The following is a 16950-nucleotide window of genomic DNA, read 5'->3' on the forward strand; positions in this document are numbered from 1 at the left end:
GCCTTCTCCTGTTGACAGCCACCTCAAGCTTCTCTCTCTTAGGCTGCAGTCGCACGACATATCTTCTGCTTTCCTGACATTTCCCTGTTAATTTCTACATTACAGTTGAGCATTCACACAACATGAAAGCCACATCTGGGAATATAGCGCAAGCTTCACGTTAATTTCTCAGTTACAGTGGAACCTCGGTTTTCGAACGTAATCCGTTCCGGAAGACCATTTGACTTCCAAAACGTTAGAAAATCCAAGGGCTGTTGCCAATTTCAATTGGGGGGGGTGTGCCTCGGAAGCCATTCGAGTTCCGAAAAACGTTTTAAAACCGAAACACTTACAGGTTTTCGGCATTTGGGAGCTGAAACGTTTGGCAATGGAGCCGTTCGAGAACCGAGGTTTGACTGTATTTGCTTCTGGGCGGGGGGTGGGGGAATCTGTTTGCAAATGATACAGAAATGAGCGCTAAACTTACATACCTTTCAACATATCTCCGATGAAAATAGGGACGTCCTCTTCCATAATAAGAATAAGAATAATGTCATTATTTATACCCTGCCCATCTGCTGGTCACTCTGGGCAGTTTCCAACATACTGTATTTTTCGCCCTATAGGACGCACTTTTTCCCCTCCAAAAATGAAGGGGAAATGTGTGTGCGTCCTATGGGGCGAATGCAGGCTTTCGCTGAAGCCTGGAGAGCGAGAGGGGTCGGTCTGACCCCTCTCGCTCTCCAGGCTTTGTGCAGATATCCGCAGGCCTGCGGAGCCCGGCGGATAGCAGCCTGCATCCCGAAGCCTGGGGCACATGTTCCCATTGGGCTCCCAAGGCTTGCGGATAGCAGCCTGTTCTGGGGGCTGGGGTTGGGGGAAGCTCGGGCTTCCCCCGCCCCAGCACCGCACCTGGGGGGGGGAAAATAATTTTTCCCCCCTTTATTTCCCCCCAAAAAACTAGGTGCGCCCTATAGGGTGAAAAATACGGTATATAAAAACATAGTAAAACATTAAACATTTTTAAAAACCTCCACATGAACCCAAACCAATGGCTTTGAGTTACAAGAAAGGAGATTCAGGCTGTTAACCGAGAAATCTGAGTGCTCCCTTGGACAAAAAAACAAGGACACCAGCCAGGAATACGGGAGCAAAACAGCAGCCAGTAGGCTTGGTCTTGACTGAAGACTGTCGCGACAGGACTCCCACCTGCCACAAGGTAGAACAAGATGGAAACCCCGAACAAAAGAGCCCCCAAACTTTTATTAGCTGCTAATCCCCATGTTACACCCCCCACTAAACTACATCACTAATACATCATGGTTACATCATGAAAGGGGAGGTCTGGTGACAGTAATCTGAGCATCCTGGACCCTGCCCCATGGTTCTCCTTGCCCTCCACCAAACACCCATCAAGTGTCACAAAGGAGATATTTACATTTCCCTCTTTCCCAGCCAAGTTAATCACACCCTTTTGTCTTTATCTGGGTTTGTTATTTCTGGAATGGCTACCTGTCTGGCACTCAGGTATCAGGATGCCAGGCAGAGGGGCTGCTGAGTAGCTGAACTCACATGTCTATATGAATTTCTGTAGTCTTCCCAGTGAGCCAGTACATAGATACATTTATCAGTGAATTCTTACGTTGGGTATCGTGCAGCAAAGGCCCTTTGAATAGACAGGAAGAAACTGTGTTGAAGTGTTTTGCGGAGACAAATTGCAAAAGTCACAAAAGTGATTGTGTTGATTTTGGTGGTGGGCTGCATGCGCATGATATCTGCTGGAGGGGCAACCCCCCCCCAACCTATACATAAATTCCTGGCTAAACATCAGGAAGAACTTTCTGACAGGAAGAGCTGTTACAGTGGAACGGTCACCCCTCGGGGAGGTTGCGGCCTCTTCATCCTTGGAGGTTTTTAAGCAAAGGTTGGATGGCCATCTGTCATGGCTGCTTGAGTTGAGATTCCTGCATTGCAGGGGGTTGTACTAGATGACCACTAGAGTCCCTCCCAACCCTATGATTCTGTGATCTGCTAAGCATCCTAGACATGGAAGTGCTCTCTCTTACACACACAGAGGAGTACCAACTTTGTCCTGCCACCTTGGGTGCCTGGGGCCGTGGGTGCCATGCAGCATGCATGACCCTGGCACCGAAATTTGTGGGTGCCCGCCCCCTTCACAGGGAATTTTGTGGGAGGGTGGCACCTGTTCACACACGGAGCTGGCACCTGTTCACACACGGAGCTGGCACCTGTTCACACACACACATTTAAGAGGAAGCACTCTCTGGAAGCCAGTTTTGGAAAATTGCATTAAATTCATTGGCAATGATGTAATTTAGGGAAGCTTTTAATGTTTAATAGATTGTTGTATTTTAATATTCTGTTGGAAACCCAGCCAGATGGGCGGGGTATAAATAATAAATTATTATTCAAGTATTATAATTTAGAAAATCAATAAAAACAGTTGGCCAAAAAAAGGAAGGAAGCGCTCTCACCTTCTGATCCGGCTTGGTGTTTGAAGGGAGGCGCGTCCCCAATCTTCCCTGTTCCTCCGTCCGTTCAGACGTGCATCTCCCCCGTGTCGCCACGTGCGCCCCAAGAGCACCCGCCGGCCCCAAGAAAACTGCATGCATTCAAAGGAATCGCGGGAGGAACTCAGCTCTCCATGCGAAAATTTAGATCTGCTGGCTCTCTCATTCGCTCTCCCAGCTTCTCTAGAAGGGATCTTGCTGGCCCAGATCCAATTCCACAAGGGGAGGTTTGGATCCACACATAAACACACACTTTTTTCTCTATCTCTCTCTGATCCCCGATTCTAGGTGGGTATATTATTTTAATTTATTTCGTGCAAAGGGCTCCCTCCTGCCTTCTTAGCATTGACTGGGGGGCGGGGGGAGAAAGCTCCTCCCCTTTCTGCACAGAGGAGAGGGGAGTCAGGCTCACGCCCGGCTGGACTTTTCTGGGCAAAGGGGAATTCTGGGAGTTGTAGTCTTTCCCTGTCGGAGCTGCAATTCCCGGAGAGCTTTTCCGATCTCTCAAAGAGGAGGTGGGGGTCACTTAAGGGCGCTGCTGCGTTGATTTTCTCATTTGCATCCCTGCGCCGCTTCCCATTCAAACGAATCCCAAGATAGCTTGAAAAGCACCAGCGGTATTAAGCTCATTAGGATTTTAGCCGGTTGTAAACCACCTTAGTGATTTTTCTTTTTTTTTCTTTTTTTCATGAATGAGGGACAGTATAGAAACAGCGTTGTTAGATGGAGGCGGTGATGGTAAATCCTAGCGCGATCCTTATGCTGCAACCCTGCGGCCACTCAGGGTTGAATCCGGTGCTCAGAATAAACGCAATGCGCATTCGTCTGTTCCACAGTGATGGGGGGTTTTAGGCAGAGGTTGGACGGCCACCTGTCATGGATGCTTTAGTTCCCGCATTGCAGGGGGTTGGACTAGATGACCCTCAGGGGTCCCTCATAGGGGCACAAGAGCCATCTCCCCTTCCAAAGTGGCTGAACAATCAACCCTTCTTCACAGAGAACTGGGAATTGTAGCTCTGGGAGGAGAGTAGCTGCATCTCCCAACCTTTTTTTGGCCATGCCCCACCTAAAAATCCTGGTGCCCCCCCCCGTGACATATAACTCTTATTATTCAAAATAAATAAAATTCCTTCCAGTAGCACCTTAGGGACCAACTAAGTTTGTTATTGGTATGAGCTTTCGTGTGCATGCACACTTCTTCAGATACTTATTATTCAAAAAGGGAACTCCTGTTCACGTGGAGGAAGCCTAAAAGGCCATTAACTTGGTCTAACTCGTTCTTGAATTGTCCCCCTTAAAAATCAAATTGCCCCCCTGTGGGGGGGGGTGCTCCACGTACCACATCCTAGAAAGGTCTCAGCACCCTTAACAAACTACATCTCCCAGAATGTTGTTGTTTGTTGTTGTTTAGTCGTTTAGTCGTGTCTGACTCTTTGTGACCCCATGGACCAGAGCACGCCAGGCACTCCTGTCTTCCACTGCCTCCTGCAGTTTGTTCAGACTCATGTTTGTAGCTTCGAAGACACTATCCAACCATCTCGTCCTCTGTCGTCCCCTTCTCCTTGTGCCCTCCATCTTTCCCAACATCAGGGTCTTTTCCAGGGAGTCTTCTCTTCTCATGAGGTGGCCAAAGTATTGGAGCCTCAGCTTCACGATCTGTCCTTCCAGTGAACACTCAGGGCTGATTTCCTTCAGAATGGAGAGGTTTGATCTTCTTGCAGTCCATGGGACTCTCAAGAGTCTCCTCCAGCACCATAATTCAAAAGCATCCATTCTTCGGCGATCAGCCTTCTTTATGGTCCAGCTCTCACTTCCATACATCACTACTGGGAAAACCATAGCTTTAACTATACGGACCTTTGTTGGCAAGGTGATGTCTCTACTTTTTAAGATGCACATCTTTTTAAGATGCACATCTCCCAGAATACTTTAGGCAAAGCCATGAATGTTCAAAGTAGTATGATACAGGCTCCTGCGAGACGTGGTGGACTCTCCTTCCTTGGGGGATTTGAAGTAGAGGTTGAAAGGCCATCTGTCATGTTTTATTATTATTATTATTATTATTATTATTATTATTATTATTATTATTATTTATGCCCCGCCCTCCCCAGCCAAGACCAGGCTCAGGGAGGCTAACACCAGGTACAAAAACAATTGATTAAAATACAACATTAAAATGCAGCCTCACTTCAGTAGAAACTCAAATCAGAAACTTTTTGGGGAATAAAAACATCAAATCTTCACCAAGGCCAACTATCCAGACTGGTCCTACGTGGGCCAGCAAAAAAAGCCAGGGAAGTCCCCAAGTAGGAGTTCCATCACAGGAGAAAGGAAAAAGGAAAGAGGGGGAGGGGATCAAGTTGATTCCAAGCCAAAGGCCAGGCAGAACAACTCTGTCATACAGGCCCTGCGGAAATAAATCAGATGAAGTTTAGATTTCTGCATTGCGTGGGGGTTCAACTAGATGACCCTGGAGGGGGGGTCCCTTCCAACTCTACGGATCTATGAATCTACAATATGTTCCAAAACCACAAACTGGGCGAATGAAAAGTGGCAGGTAATTGCATGCACTCCTGTATGCTGCCTTGTGACCAAAGGCAAATTGTTTACTTGTGATTCCGGTCTTTGCAGCGGGTTAGACTAGATGACTCTGAGGGTCCCTTCTGTTGGGATACTGCCAGGGAGACAGAGTCCATCATAGCCCCCAAGCCGGCTGCCGGACGATCCATCGATCTCCCGTAGACACGCAGTATCAGCATTTAGCGACATGAAGCCTCAGAAAAAGATTGCCACATTCTTAGGCTGGTGCACACTCTATCAGCAGAATTCACACAGCGAAAGATGCACAGCAGGAGAGCATTTTTCCAAGTTTATTCAGCGTTGATCAGAACAAAGAAAAACATGACCGCCTGCATCGGTATGCTTAGGCAAGAAGGGAAGAAACGAAAGCAACTGAAAACATAAACATCCTGTGAACAGGAAATACGCAGACTCTGTGACTCACAAAGCCTGCTCCCTTTTAAGGTGGAACGGAAATATCCTAACACCTTCCACCTCTACAACTCTCCAATTCTAGGACAAATGCTAAGACCCTCACGGACTGAAGGTATTTAGAGAGCATCCCACATTTGTGAATCCTGGAAGACTTGGTCTCTATCTGTCTGGCTTAGCAGCTGACAAATTTCGGCATGGATGCATATTTTCTGCCGCTGGTATTTTAGTGTTTTGGATTAATCAGCAAAAGCTTGGCTTGCTATACTAGAAGATAAGAGCAGCTGAAAATGGATCAGACCACTGGCCTGTTCTCTAGCATCCTCTTCTCAGTAATTCTTCACACAGCACATGGTTAAACAATGGAACTCCCTGCCACTGGAGGCAGTGATGTTCACCAACTTGGATAGCTTTAAGAGGATTGGACAAATCCACAGAGGAGAAGGCTGGCAATAGCTACCATAGCTATGTTGTACTTCCTCTGTCGGAGGCAGTATACCTCTGAATACCACTAGCTGGGAACCACAGAAGGGGGAAAGTGTCTTCTTGTGGTCAAATCCTGCTTGTGGATTTCCCACAGGCACCTGGTCAGCCACTGCGAGATAAGGAAGCTGGACTAGATGGGCTGGATCTAGCATGGCTCTTATGATGTTCTTATATACAAAAGCTACACACACTGCCCCTTAAAAACATGGTAAGTGTTTGGGTATGGCTGAATTGCCTGAGAACTTTCCACACTGTATGATACCCCAACAAAACTTGGAACCGACCAGTTAACAGCAACAGTTTAAAAACCATTTAATCACTTTTTTGCAAAAGAAATGTATTTACTGAAATGTTTATGGGGAAATGCATGCAGTACATAGTATGTAATTCTTAGTCCTCTGCCCATATATGTTATTCTCTGCTGTTTTACCCTTTCTTTCCCTTTCCCTCCTCCCTGTCCCACAACCAATATCCACATGGGTCTTTTTCTGTGAAAATCTCGTGTGTGTGTGATAGCTGTCAACGTTTCCCCTTTTTTAAGGAAAATTCCCTTATTCTGAATAGGACTCCTCGCAAGGGAAAAGTTGACAGCTATTTGGTGTGTGTGTGTGTGTGTGTGTGTGTGTGTGTGTGTGTGTGTGTGTTCTTGACTCTGGACACACCACCTGTTTGTAGAGCTGATGCGAGCTAATAGCCCAGGATAATGAGTTTAGGTTTCCTCAGTGGAAGCTTAAAGGCGTCTCTTGATTGCTGGGCATCTCCCTCCGGCTTTTGGAATGGGACACCCTTCAGAGCAAGAACAGGAGGGGAACCAAGAAACAGCTGTAAGCTGCTTTGAATCTGAATACAGTCGTAACTTGGATCTCGAACGCCTTGGCTCCTGAACAAATCGGCTCCCGAATGATCGAAACCCGGAAGTGAGTGTTCCGGTTTTCAAGGATTTTTGGAAAACTGGTTCTCTTAACTCTTTCTGTTAAGGTCATGCTGACTATAAATACAGGCCAGAATGATCCTGGGTTTTACTTTCTCTATCTCTTTGTTCCAGTGTTCTGTTTCTGTATGCTCTGGTGTTAGGGTTTAGTCTTATTATAAGTTTGTAAGTTTTATTGTAAGCGCTGCAACTGGATTCTTATGGGCTGTGCCAATCCTGAATGTGACCATTATGCTCATTTGCCTTCAGCAGCCAGTAAAGCTCTGCTGGATGAAGTACAATTGCCTCTGGTCTGTTTTTTGGAAACTCTGCATCGCGTTTAAGTTTTTTCCTCCCCAGAAGAGGCGACAAATTCTGCCCCCTTACCCACTACAGAGCAGTTAACAAAAAGGAGTTTATTTTCGGGCCCAGACCCATTTAAAAGATGCCTGTTCCTAAGACAGAAGCTGCAGAGCATCCCTCTGCCATGTTCTCTCGTCTTCCGAACAGAAAGCCCCCAAAAGAAGAAGAAGAAGAGTTTGGATTTGATATCCCACTTTATCACTACCCTAAAGGTAAAGGTAAATGGACCCCTGACCATTAGGCCCAGTTGTGGCCGACTCTGGGGTTGCGGCGCTCATCTCGCTTTATTGGCAGAGGGAGCCGGCGTACAGCTTCTGGGTCATGTGGCCAGCATGACTAAGCCGCTTCTGGTAAACCAGAGGAGCGCATGGAAACACCGTTTACCTTCCTGCCGGAGCGGTACCAATTTATCTACTTGCACTTTGAACTGCTTTCGACGTGCTTTTGAACTGCTAGGTTAGCAGAAGCTTGGGACAGAGCAATGGGAGCTCACCCCGTCACGGTGATTCAAACCACCGACCTTCTGATCAGCAAGTCCTAGGCTCTCAAAGCGGCTCACAATCTCCTTTCCCTTCCCCCTCACAACAAACACTCTGTGAGGTGAGTGGGGCTGAGAGACTTCAGAGAAGTGTGACTAGCCCAAGGTCACCCTGCAGCTGCATGTGGAGGAGCGGGGAAGCGAACCCAGTTCCCCAGATTACGAGTCCACCGCTCTTAACCATGACACCACACTGGCTCTCACTGGCTTCCCACCCGTCCCAGGGGGAAAGACAGGAGGGTCAGGTGCCCGCCTTGTCTTCACTGTGTACGCTCTGGTGCCTGGCGAGGTGCGCTTTGCGGATGAAGTCCCTCCCGCACTCGGCACACTTGTAGGGCTTCACACCGGTGTGGATCCTCTTGTGGTTGATGAGCCCTGATCCCGAGTGGAACCTACTCCCACACTGTGAGCACTTGTAGGGTTTCTCCCCCGTGTGGGTCCTCTCGTGGACAGTCAGCAGCGAGTTCCGGCTGAAGCACTTCCCGCAGGCAGGGCACTTGAAGGGCTTCTCCCCCGTGTGGCTCCTGCAGTGCACCAGCAGGTGGGAGCTCTGGCTGAAGGTCTTCCCGCAAAAGGAGCACTTGTAGGGCTTCTCGCCCGCATGGCTCCGCTGGTGGTAGATGAGGCCCTGGCGCGAGTGGAAACTGCTCCTGCACTGGGTGCACTTGTACGGCTTCTCCACGTCGTGGGTCCTCTGGTGGAAGAGAAGGTGCGAGCTCTGGCCAAAGGTTTTCCCGCAGGTGGAGCACCGGTGGTAGGGCCTCTCCGGAGCGTTTTCGCCCGAGTCCTGTCCAAAGTCCTCCCCAGACGTGACACACATCTTCTGCGTCTGGGGCAGTGGGCTTTCGACGAGGATCTTTCCATTTGCTGCGGGGGAAACAGACACCACCAATCTGTTCCGGATGTGGTTTCCCTGTTTGGTTTTGGGTATGAGCTCCTTCGGGGCAGTTTGCCCCTGCTCAGGACCCCGGGGACTGCAATCAACGGACCTCCTTTGGGGCGCCCGATGAAACTCCACTGGCTTGGGCCTTGCCTGCAAATCGTTGTGCTCATTCGTTTGCCTGTAATCTGTTGGAATCAAGAGAAAGAAGATTAGCCTGAGGGATCAGGCCAGCAAACCTATCAAAGAGCGAGTCGGCAGTAAATCACACCACTCAAAGTTGGAGTTAACTGTTTGTTTGTGTTTTTTTGACAAAGTAATAATCATAAATAAATAAGAATAACAATGTGCACCCCACCCCCGAGACCATTCCATTGTAACTATCCAACCTCCCAAAATTTCAACTCCTCTTGCAATGGTTTGACCCCTTTCCGTTTTAACAGTACAAATTCTACAAACACCTTCCATATCTCCTCAAAATCATTTCTCCTGCATATTCCCCATCTTACCTTAATGGCACATGTTCATTCATCGTTAATAGCTATATCCCACACCTCTTTATACCATTCTTCCATTTTATATTCCGCTTGCCCCTTCCACTTCCTAGCTATCATAATTCGTGCAGCTGTCAATAAATTTGTGAGCAAGTCCTTCATGGCCTGCGAACCTTCCACCCCATCGTAAATTGATAATGATGCTACCTCTGGACTTTGGGTCAGTTTAACCCAGTGATTTGTTACCTCTGTTATTTCTGTTAACTTTATTAATGTCATGTCTAATGAGCTCAGCAGCTCATTTCTGGTAGATTCTTTAGATGTGATTCCTGTACTGCAGTGGGTTGGACTAGATGACCCCTTGAAATCTCTTCCGATGCTACAATTCTGTGATTTTGTGCTTACCCAGCAGGCTGTCACCACAGTCATTCTCCTCCTTTGCTTCTCTGTGTGGCTGCGTCTGGGCTGGAAGCACAGAAATTTGCTCTGTTCCTAAGAAACCAACAGCACCCTCCTTACCCAGCAGAGGCTCCTGAAACAAGAAACATGAATCAGTTTTACCCAAATTATTATTTATTTATTTATTTATTTATTTATTTATTTATTGCCGATATTTGTACCCCGCCCATCTGGCTGGGTTTCCCCAGCCACTCTGGGCGGCTTCCAACAAAGATTAAAAATCATCAAAATGTCACTCATTAAAAACTTCCCTTAACAGGACTGCCTTCAGATGTCTTCTAAAAGTCAGGTAGTTGTTTATTTCCTTGACATCTTATGGGAGGACGTTCCACAGGGCGGGTGCCACTACCGAGAAGGCCCTCTGCCTGGTTCCCTGTATCCTCACTTCTTGCAGGGAGGGAACCGACAGAAGGCCCTCAGAGCTGGATCTCAGTGTCCGGGCTGAACGATGGGGGTGGAGACTTTTTAATGCTTAACCTTTTATTGTGCTTTTAATATTCTGTTGGGAGCCGCCCAGAGAGGATGGGGAGACCTGGCCAGATGGGCGGGGTATAAGTAATAAATTATTATACTATGATTATTTGTCACCCCAGCCAGACAATAAACACTCAAGGATGGTCTGAAGAAGATGGCTTGGGATGTAGCCTGGGAAGTGTCCTGTTCGGGGCTGGGGGATGCATTTGGCCCACCGTGCCTGAGGTTCCTCCACCTGGATTAGACCTCCTCACCTTCTGCTGTTCCCATCTCTCTGTCTCCTTCTGCCTCTGTAGAAAATCCTCCGCCAGGGCCACCGCCTGGGAACAGCTGTCCGGGCCGCATTCCCTGACCCAGCTCTGGATCTCTGATGGCAGGATGGTCAGGAACTGCTCCAGGATTAGCAGCTCCAGGATCTGCTCCTTGGTGTGCCTCTCCACTTTCAGCCAGCGGTGGCAGAGCTCCTGGAGATGGCTGTAGGCCCCTCTCGGACCGTCAGCCTCCTGGTAGCAGAAGCGCCGGAAGTGCTGGCGCTGCTTCTCCCTGCTGATGGCGTCCCCGTGCAAGATGGCCGCCTTGACTTTCCCATAATCCTCTCTGTCTCTTGCCTCCAAGCTGCCAAAAGCCCATTTGGCCTGTCCGCTGAGTGCCGGCAGGAGTCGAGCCACCCACTCCTCTTTGGGCCACTGGCAGGCTTTGGCCACTTGCTCAAAGGAGGCGAAGAAGGCCTTGGCGTCATGCCAGGGGGTGGGCTCCTCTGGCCACTGTGGGATCCCCCACGCCGAGTGAGGAGACTCCACTTCCTTCAGGAACTGCTGCCACTGGGCTTCCCAGCACTGAAGGATCCCTTCCTTTGGCTCCTGTTTCACCTTTTGCTGCGAATGTGGCGTCCTTCTTGGGTATTTCTGGGTAACATGAGCATTTTCCCCAGATCCCTCTGACCCTTCCACCAGTCTGAGGCCTAGCGGGTCTTCCATCTGCAGGCTGGTGGCAATTCCTCCGCAGGACACTGACAGTCTCCAAATATTTCCGTAGATGCCCAGAAAAGGGGATTTCTTCTTCAGAGGGTGGGGGAGAGGAAGAAAGGAACACAAATGAACATTTGTTTCAAGATCATCATCAAACATTTTATGTCAGCTTATTTTCTTTCTTTCTTATTTATTTATTTATTTATTTAATTTATATCCCATCTTTTTCCTCCAAAGAGATCAAGGGGGCATAGATGTTTTGCTCCTTCCTCATATAAGGTTAGGGAAGCGGGTGGCACTGTGGGTTAAACCAAGGAGCCTAGGGCTTGCCGATCAGAAGGTCGGCGGTTCGAATCCCCGCGACAGGATGAGCTCCCGTTGCTCGGTCCCTGCTCCTGCCAACCTAGCAGTTTGAAAGCACCTCAAAGTGCAAGTAGATAAATAGGTACCGCTCAGGTGGGAAGGTAAATGGCGTTTCCGTGCTCTGCTCTGGTTCGCCAGAAGCAGCTTAGTCCTGCTGGCCACATGACCCGGAAGCTGTAGGCCGGCTCCCTCAGCCAATAAAGCGAGATGAGCACCGCAACCCCAGAGTCAGCCACGACTGGACCTAATGGTCAGGGGTCCCTTTACCTTTACCTTTTACATATAAGGTTGGTTAGGCTGAGAGGCAGGCGACTGGCCCTCAAAGTTACATAGTGAGCTTCACGGCCAATCGGGGATTTGAACCCATGTCCCAGCTCCTGGCCTAGCACTCTAACCACAAACGCCACACTGTGGCCACGGATTTATCCTCTCATTGAGAATGAGACCTGCGGGGTGAGGATAACATAACCAAATGCCCCCCCCCTCCATGAGAGGATGGGGAGTCCCTGCATCACACACAGTGCCTCATAGCTTAGAAATCCACACACTTCAATAACAAACAAAGCAAACACACATCTCAAGTCCGCAACCTTTACAAAAAGAAGAAGAAGAAATGCCATTGCTACTGCTATTCTGGTTTATAACCTGGAGATGGAAACTCGGGTCACTGAACGTGCCCCCAACACCATATGGTGGCGACGGGAATATCTGCATGCGCAGGGCTGCAATTTTTCAAATAGTGAAAATCCGGGCACAAAAGTTGTTGAGCTTTTTCCATTTTCCTGGACAGTTCAGCAATTTTACGCCTGGAGGGCAGAATACCAGCTATGCCTGAGAAATTCAAGACATATGGCAGTCCAATGCATGCAGGAATATCGGAAGAGGCTACCTACTGTCAGACCCGCCCAGCCAAGTACTGTGTACAATAATGGGCAAAGCCATTTCAGGCAGGGGACATTCCCAACCCTACCTGGGGGTGCCAAAGACATAGACAGACAGACAGACAGACAGACAGACAGACACAGGTAGGTAGGTAGGTAGGTAGCTAGATGGTAGATGATAGATAGATAGATAGATAGATAGACAGATAGATATCTGCATTGATATACTGCCCTCTCATAAAATAATCACTGCTGTGTACAGCAAGATTACAAACGTAGCAGGAGACTGAATCCGGGAACTTTTGCATGCAAAGCCCCCTTTTTGCTGCAAATCGCTCTGAGCTTATCCCCTTCACATCTTACCCTTCAGTGGCAACCGGGATGGAGAATGAGCCTGGGGTCTTATGCAAAGCAAATAATAGATCAGGGAGGAGGTGGAGGCTAGAACCCTGAGCTACTAGCTTTCTAGGTGCAAGGCATTATCGACCACTAGGAAGCATTCCATCGTGCAAGACCCACGTCAGTCAGCAGGAGAGGGTGTCTCAGGAACTCTGCAGCCCTGCCTGGGCTTCACCACCTGTCACCTGCTTCACCTCCCTTTGCAGGTGCAATTCCTCCTCCCTCCCCACCCCCCTTTGATCTGGTCTCCTTCTCATCCCAGAATCGGGCTTCTCCTTCAGGAGCTCCAGCCCCAACAACAAAACGAAGAGACTGTGTAATGATAACCTCACCTAAAGGCATAGCCCCACACCAAAAAAAGAGAATCGGTTTCCGGGGGGAAGGGGAAAGAGGATGGAACAGGAAACGGGGCTTTCCAGTGTTTACATCCTGGGTTATGTTTTCACCACTTCCGTTTCCTCCTTTCTAGGAAGCTGGAGGGTCCTCCAAGGAACTCTCTCGTTTTAACTCCTCCATAGGCAGTGGGAAAATCCCCTTTTACACACAGGGACAGTGTTTCCTCTAGCACCTTAATTGTACAGTATAGCTTTCATCATAGCTTTCATCATAGGCTGAAGAAGCATCTTTTTATCCTGTACACCTGAGATAAAAGGGTGTTCATTTCATTTATTTTATTTTATTTTATTTTACCCACCCTTTTCTTTTAATTGCAAACCCTTTTTCACTTATAATTGTGTTTTTGCATTGCTCTGTTTCCTTCCTTTGTGGTGAAGCATGGGTAAGGGTTAGAATGTAACAATAAAATTTTTAAAAGATAATGATACTTTTTGTTAGGACCAATAAAAAGGTTTTTTTCTGAGTAGTGAGCAAGTTTTCATATTCCACAAATCCTCCCTTGATCGAAAAAAGCGGATGGATGGAGAAAGGTCCCTCCCCCTTAACGTGAGAACCTGTGGACATCAAAGGAAACTGAACGCTGGAAGATTCGGGACAGGCAAAAGGAAAAGTCTTCTTTCCAGGACAGCAGAGCAAAACTGATTATGGGACTCTCTGCCACAGGAAGCGAAAGAAAATGCTTCTTCACACAGTGAATAATTACATGAGACAAGTTCCTGTAGCAGGAACCCCCCCCCCACCCCAATCATTCTGTTTGTACAAACTTCACACACACACACACACACACACACTACATACGCCACATTTCTGTTATAAATTCATAGAAAATCAACCATATATCGGATTTGCACTGTTCCATTTTATTTTACTCCATATGACAAGGACTATCAAAGGGGGGTGGCTTGGTCCTGGGCAGCCATAATCCCTTCACTGTCTCAGCACATCCACAGGAGCCCTGCCCAGTTGCTATGCCAACCCTGATGATCCCAGACAGAAGACAATCAAGATCACAAAGAACTTCCATATGGGAGTGGATTCAGCATGGACTGAAACAAAGGACAATGATCAGATCTTCCCTCAGGGGGCCGGAAACTGCGACTACATTTTGTCTTCAGAGAATAATTCCTGGGGAGGGGGAAAGGGGGAACCAGCAAGGTGACAGGACACTCAGGTTACCACCACAACTCCTCCCTCAACCCCTCCTTTCTGTAATGTATGCATGATGTTTCTGGGGGTGGGCTTGACCTAGGGGATGGGAATTTCAAAAGTTTTTATAAGACCTGGCACACCATTTTTTCTGGGTCTTTCCTCTCACCTGCAAGTGAGGGGAGCACCCTGTCGCGACAGTCTTTCTTCAATAAAGACCAAGCCTACAGGCTGCTGATTTGCTTCAATTTACTCTGGTTGGTGTCTTTACTTGTTGTCCAAGGGAGCCCTCAGATTTTTCCTGTAACATTCCCAAACATGGCTTTAAAAGATTGGTCTTGGAGATGGAGGCTATCAATGGCTTCTAGCCATGGTCAAGAGGCCGTAATGCTTTTCAATTCTGGGAGCTGCAAGAGGGGAGAAAATGGTACTTTTCTCTGGTCCTACTTGCATGTTCCCCATGGGCACTGATGTAAAATTTAAGTTGCACACAGAGGAAAATGCCTTGAGAGAAATGATACTTTATTTTAGCACACAGAACAATCCCAAAAAGCCACTTTGACTCTTCCAAAATGACCTCAAATATTCATATGCAGTTGGGGGAAGGAGATGGGGAGAGCTTCCCCATTGTCTTTTCACTTGCAAATCCCACTAAGTTTTTGTTAAGCTGTCAATAGGTTTGTAAGTATTTAGAAACTAAAGTATTTACCATCTTGCCCTATATTAAGGTCTTATATGTATAATAATAAATGTTCGTAATTGTACCAAGCAAACACGTACATAAATATGTGAACCATACGTCTGAAGCAGTGTAGGGCAGTCCTGGAGCCATTTTGCCTCCCAAACTGACCAAATGTTTACTCTGCAAGGTCAAAGGAAAATGGAAACGCCTCCCCATTGTCTTTTCCTTCACAAATCCTGTCTTGAGGGTATATCTGTGTATGAATGGGGTGAGCCTGTGGCCTGGCTCAAGAACTGGGTATTTGTCACTACAAAAGACTGGCCAGGTTCCCCAGGGTAAGCATTAACAGGTAACCTGGCAGATAGGACATAAACAACGACAGGAGATAAACAACCCACTTAGATTTCTGCTGTAGACCGCCCTTTCTGTGATGTATGTATGATGTTTCTGGGGGTGTTCTTGGACTCCAGGGTGGGCAATTTAAAGTGTCTATATAAGGGCGGACACACCTGGGTTCTGGGTCCTCCTCCTTTCCTGCGGGTGAGGGGAGCACCCTGTTGCAACAGTTCAATAAAGATCAGGCTTACAAGCTGCTTTGCTTCTCAATATTCTCTGGTTGGCCTCTGTTATTTTCTCTGACGGATGGAGAACCTACAAAGGACTCTATAAGGGCTCTGGCAGGGGGTTGGACTCGATGGCCCTTGTGGTCTCTTCCAACTCTATGATTCTATGATTCTTGTGTTCCCCATAAGGGAATAAGGGCAGATTTTCATTTATTACACTTCTCTGACTGATCATGGATTTAGGGGACTCAAGAGTCCCTTGGGAACTTGGGCAGCAAAAGCCAAACCCCAATTTTTTACATCAGCACAGCCACTGTGAGAACAGGGTGGGAACTTCTTATGTTCTTAAAAACAAGCTTTCTGAACAGGGCACAGTAGGAAAATGGGAAGATGCCTTAAACAGAGTCAGATCCATCTATCTCAGTATTGCTCAAGACATACTGCCGCCTGAGTTCCCCTCATTGTCTGCGAGTCCTGGAAAAGCTGCTCCCTGCCTTGCAGGTCTTTTCCCACCTGGTCTGGGAGGGCAGGCCCCGGACTGACTCCAGCTACAAAAGCGGAGGCTGCCAAACAGACTCTTGACAGACTGTTTAGTGGGGTTTATATTGCGGGGAGCGTGTTGCTGTTAATTTTTTGTATCTCTTATTTTGCATATATACTCAAGCAAATGATCTGGAGTGCTCCAATATCTTCTTTCAGAGTGACTTAAATTGTGTTTTCCGCCAATGTCTACTGCACGTAACGGAGTTGGAAGGGACCCCAAGGTTCATCTAGTCCAACCCCCTGCATAGCTGTCAACTTTTCCCTTTTCTTGCGAGGAATCCTATTTGGAATAAAAGAATTTCCCTTTTAAAAAGGGAAACCTTGACAGCTATGATCCCCTGCAATGCAGAAAACTCACCCCCAACATGCAGCTCAAACCCCTGATTCTGAGATTACCGTATTTTTCGCACGATTGGACGCACCGGACCATAGGACGCACGTAGTTTTCAGGGGGGGAAATCAAGGAAAAAATATGATTCCCCCCCCCCAGCTCTGGGAGCAGTGGACAGGCTGCACGCAGCCTGTGCGCTACTCCAAGACCTTCTCCCTGCTTTTGCGGGAGGTGGCAGAATTCCCCCACCTCCCGCAAAAGCCCACAGGAGCCCCGCGTGACTCCTGCGGGCTTTTCGACCAGGAGGGAGAAGGGACTGAAACGGCCCGTCAGTCCCTTCTCCCTCCTTGGGGAAAAGCCCCCAAGAACCGCTCGCTCTTTAAAGGGTGCGCGGCTCCTGCGGGCTTTTCTAGGAGGTGGGGGAATTCCCCCACCTCCTAGAAAAGCCAGCAGAAGCCACGGAGCCCCTTTAAAGAGCGCCTGGCTTTTGCCTGCTTTTGCGGGAGGTGGGGGAATTCCCCCATCTCCCCCAAAAGCCCACAGGAGGGTTGGAGAGTAGCGGGAAGGCATCGC

At 48.1% G+C, this 16950-nt stretch overlaps 1 protein-coding gene across 3 annotated transcripts in view; it reads right to left on the reverse strand.

The window, feature by feature from the left end:
• The window catches only part of LOC128408701 (zinc finger and SCAN domain-containing protein 31-like), a 68714-nt gene extending 55509 nt beyond the window's left edge, over positions 1 to 13205 (reverse strand). The window contains exons 1-4 of one of the 3 annotated variants that reach the window (XM_053378711.1): positions 13049 to 13205; positions 10360 to 11163; positions 9578 to 9704; positions 7991 to 8866 (exon numbers count right to left, since the gene is read on the reverse strand). In XM_053378711.1, coding sequence (XP_053234686.1) covers positions 8040 to 8866; positions 9578 to 9704; positions 10360 to 11082 — 1677 coding nt within the window. In that variant the 5' untranslated portion in view covers positions 11083 to 11163; positions 13049 to 13205 and the 3' untranslated portion in view covers positions 7991 to 8039. Of the gene's footprint in view, positions 1 to 7736; positions 8867 to 9577; positions 9705 to 10359; positions 11164 to 13048 lie in introns of those variants that run through there. The other 2 variants (XM_053378712.1, XM_053378710.1) reach the window with 2 other exon arrangements.
• Positions 13206 to 16950: the final 3745 nt, after the last annotated feature.

Source organism: Podarcis raffonei, chromosome 2 (assembly GCF_027172205.1).
Source record: "Podarcis raffonei isolate rPodRaf1 chromosome 2, rPodRaf1.pri, whole genome shotgun sequence".
Lineage (NCBI taxonomy): Eukaryota > Metazoa > Chordata > Lepidosauria > Squamata > Lacertidae > Podarcis > Podarcis raffonei.